The sequence below is a fragment of the Cebus imitator genome, unplaced genomic scaffold, assembly GCF_001604975.1.
Source record: "Cebus imitator isolate Cc_AM_T3 unplaced genomic scaffold, Cebus_imitator-1.0 Scaffold118, whole genome shotgun sequence".
Taxonomy (NCBI): domain Eukaryota; kingdom Metazoa; phylum Chordata; class Mammalia; order Primates; family Cebidae; genus Cebus; species Cebus imitator.
In genome coordinates, this window is record NW_016107433.1 from 2,753,301 (window position 1) to 2,757,542 (window position 4,242).

At 54.2% G+C, this 4,242-nt stretch overlaps 1 protein-coding gene across 1 annotated transcript in view; it reads right to left on the minus strand.

Moving 5' to 3' along the window:
• Positions 1-646: 646 nt before the first annotated feature.
• The window catches only part of COG8 (component of oligomeric golgi complex 8), a 12,208-nt gene continuing 8,612 nt past the window's right edge, over positions 647-4,242 (minus strand). The window contains exons 4-6 of the mRNA XM_017539335.2: positions 2,977-3,219; positions 2,121-2,765; positions 647-1,321 (exon numbers count right to left, since the gene is read on the minus strand). Of these exons, the coding sequence (XP_017394824.2) occupies positions 1,164-1,321; positions 2,121-2,765; positions 2,977-3,219 (1,046 nt within the window). The 3' untranslated portion in view covers positions 647-1,163. The remainder of the gene's footprint in view (positions 1,322-2,120; positions 2,766-2,976; positions 3,220-4,242) is intronic.

The following is a 4,242-nucleotide window of genomic DNA, read 5'->3' on the forward strand; positions in this document are numbered from 1 at the left end:
GCTCACTGCAATTTCCACCACCCAGGTTCAAGCAATTCTCCTACCTCAAGCCTCCTGAGTAGTTGGGATTACAGGGGCGTGCCACCATGCCCAGCTAATTTTTTGTATTTTCTTTCTTTCTTTTTTTTTTTTTAAGACGGGGTTTCACCATGTTGGTCAGGCTGGTCTTGAACTCCTGACCTCAGGTGACCTGCCCACCTTGGCCTCCAAAGTGGTTGGATTACAGGCATGAGCCACCACGCCCGGCCTTGTATTTTCAGTACAGACCAGGTTTCACCATGTTGGCTAGGCTGGTCTGGAACTCCTGACCTTGTGATCCGCCCACCTTGGCTTTCCAAAGTGTTGGAATAACAGGTGTGAACCATTGTGCTGGCAACATTTTGTTAAATCTACATTGGTTGATGTGATGTTAATTCACTTTTCCAAAATAAGTGTATGACCAAGGAGTACTAGTTCTGCTTTTTTGTCTGTCCCAATTGGTAAGAGGAAAGGGCTTACTCCACTTCTCAATTGTTACCCCTGCACCCAGCCCTGATCCATGGCATCTACCCCAAGAATAAACCAAGAACCAGCTGCTCTAGAGATCTCAGCAGCAAAATCTTGCCCAAGACTGTTAAAATATGTGGACACTTATTTATACTCGTGCTGTCAGTAAACACTTCCTTGAGCAGGGACTATCCTGCCCTGTTTTATTTCTATAAGCAAACTGGCATCCAAGATCAACCAAAGTCACAAGCCCTCTGTAAAAATAAGAACTCAGCACAAATGGCCAGTCACGCTTACCTGCATTTTTAAAGACAGCTTTCAGGTATTTGGAGACTACATTACCAAATCTTGGCTTTGGGAGATTATACAGGTCCAAGGAACTCACGTCTACCGCAGACGAATGCAGTTACCCCACCTATCTCCAAACAGAATTGTCAGGAAACGACCACTCCTTTGGGGGTGATTTTTCTCCTCAAGTTGTAGGCAACACTTCATCCATAACTGATTTCAGGGTAAACATTTCTGACATATTCCTCCAGCTCAGTCTGGCGTGCCTTGGCAGTCCACTTTCCTGTCATGGCCAAGTCATCCAAGTTGATGCCAAGTAAGATGTGCCCAGCTAAAAGTGGCAGTGTTTGCATCTTGGTCTCAGGAATCCTCAGCCCCAGTAAAAAGCTTTAGTCATTCACCTCCATCCAACAGATGTTTGTGAATGTCCTGCTGTCCATTCTGTCAATGAACAGGCAGCCCTGCAGGTGGTCCATCTCGTGCTGGATGATGCGGGCTGCCCACCCGCTTGCCTGCCACACCACCTGTTCTCCATTGGGGTTCAGCCCTGCAAAGGAAGTTACAGGCATCGTGAGTGGGAACAGGTGAACAGCATCATCCTCAACCTCCTTACCCGTGCCCCGAGCCCTGGCTGTTCCCATGAACAAGAAGCAACAGCAGAAGGCAAATACAGGCAACAGATCCTCTCCTAACTGGAAAAGATACCTCAACTTGGCCCATTACCAAGTGTTCAACCTGGTTCCCAATTATGGTAATTAGGTTATCAAATTCACTGTAGAGCTGAGATGAGAAATCATCTTCCAATGGTGCGACCCTTCTAACACGCCCCCCCCCCACGGCTTCTGAGGTATCTGTGGGCTCGTAACTCCTAATAGACGTTCTGTAGCTTGAGACCCCAGTTCTTCTGACTCTCCTGAACCAGGAACAATCACCCCGACCCCAGCACAGCCCGCATTCCGCGAGACATCCAGTGGTACCACGGGGAGAATGGCTTACCCCACTGGGCTGGGTCAAGCTGGGGTGCTAACCCCCACTTCTCCAACTGCACCGTGGCGGATCTAACTGGGGCTGAAGAGTATTTGGTCAGAGAATAAGGGAGCAGAAAGCAGAGGCCTGGGGTCAAGTAACAGGGGAATTAAGGGTCCCCTCCTCGCCCCCGCATCCTATCTGAGCCGGATCTGTCCCACAGGAGCTTCTATCCTTCCTAAGGCCCGTCCGCTCCCGCGTCCCAATTCTTTCCTGCGGGAGGCCCAGCAGATGAACCGCAACAGCTTCTGGGCTCTCGCCGGAGCCAGGCAAAGAGACGCCCGCGCTACTCCTGTTGCCCCGGCCCCCACCGCCAGCACCTGAGATTTCCACCGCCTGGAAGCGGGGCACGCAGGCCAGGAAGCCGGCGACGCTCTCGCAGCCCTCGGGGAAGGTGACCAGGCGGCTGTCCAGCACCCGCAGGCTGGGGTTCACGAACACGCGCAAAGGGAAAGGCTCCATCTGGCGAAGCGCGCGCTGGCGCGGCGGGGTCTTCTGACACAGCGCCTGGGTGAGCTCCAGCGCCAGCACCTGCCGCGGCACCCCCAGCTGCGGGGCGCTCAGGCCCACGCAGTGCTGCCGCCGCATCACTTGCACCAGCCGCTGCGCCAGCCGCTGCAGCTCGGGCCCTCCCAGCTGCTCCCGCTCCACCGGGGCCGCCACGCCGCGCAGCACCGGGTCCCCGACCTGGCACACGTGCATGAACGGCGGTTCAGGCGGCCCCCGCACCAGGCGCCTCAGGTGACGCCAATAGGAGCGCCGGAGCACCGGACCCTCGACGCCGTCACGGGCGGCCTTGGAGCTGCAAGCTCGGGAACCACCGGCTGCTGCCCTTCCCCAGGCCACGGGGACCCATAGCCGCCGAAGCAGCAGCGCACCCAACATGCGGGACATGGCGACCCCAGCAGCAGGAACCAGGCCCGCCTCTTCCGGCTGCAGCGCGGGGCACGCCGGGAAGTGCCGTCAGAGCGCGCACAGCAAGGCCGCGCGGCAGGATCCCCGTCTTCACGCCCAGACCCGGCCTGAGCACCGCCCCTTCCGCTCTCCTCCCGGAGCGCCTTCCTGCCTCCCGAGTCCGCCCTGGGCCTTCCTGGGCGAGGCAGCCCTGGCTGCCCCGCGCTGGGAACCATACGCACCGCGTGCTGGAGGCAGGGGACGCTGGCTAGGGCTCCACACGGGGCAGTTCCGCCTCCGCTTCCGCTCGCCCTCCCTCCGGACAGGCCGGGCCAGCGGGCTCCAGGCGTGGCTCCTCGGCGGGTGGCTCTGGTGTTCGAGCTGTGAGCTCGGGCCCCAGCGCCTGGTCATCCAGGGCGAAGAGCGTCTCTCTCTTTGGCAGGATAAAGGCGAGGGGCTCCTGAATGGCGCCGATGTTCACACGCCCGATGTTTCCGTACTTGGAGAGCTGAGTGGGAGGAATGCCTGACCCGGACCACAGGGAAAGCAAAATGGAAAAAAGTTATTGATAAAATTCAACATAGAAATTAAAAGAAAAAGGGAAAGAACCATACAAGAGGAAAAAAGCAATTACTATATATATATATATATATTTTTTTTTTTTTTGAGTGTCTCACTCTAGGCACCCAGGCTGGAGTGAAGTGGTGAGATCTCGGCCCACTGACTTAATACAAATGGGTGAATTATTTAGTATGTCAGCCTCTGCCTCCCGGGTTCAAGCGATTCTCCTGCTTCCGTGGTAGCTGGGATTACAGGCACCTGCTACCAGCCCAGCTGTTTGTATTTTTAGTAGACACGGTTTCACTATGTTATCCAGGCTGGTCTCAAACTCCCAACCTCAGGTGATCCACTCGCCTCAGCCTCACAAAGTGCTGGGATTACGGGCGTTTGCCACCGCAGCCGGCTATAGTTCAATACAGCAAAAACCACCTTTGTCATAGGGAACGGGAAGCTATACTGTGAAGCAGAAGCAGCAGCAACGCTGGGCACGGGCAGCAGCAACCTCAGGCAGTACCAACGATAAAGAGGAGGGCAGCCAGGCTTCGCAGGTGTGATGTACTGACCCACTGCCCTTTGGGAAGCTGCGCCTGAACCAAGCCCCTCTCCCATCACAAGGGGACGAGGACGTGAAAGTGAATTGGAAAAAAGACTTTAAAAATACTTTCTAAAAACAAAACAAAACAAAACCCTTTCTCTGGACATTTCACAGAAATGGAATCATACATACGTGGTTATTTTGTAACTGGCTTCTTCCATTTAGCCAGATACAGCCACATAATGTATGATTCCATTTCTATGAAATGTCCAGAAAAGGAAAATCTATAGCAACAGAAAGTAGGCTGCCAGGGGCTAAGGATGCTGTCGAAGAATGACACCAATGTGTATGAAGGATCTTTCTGGAGCGATGGAAATGTTCTAAAATTGGACACATTTACTAAAAAACACTGACACAACTGGGTGAATTATTTAGTATCTCAAATACACATC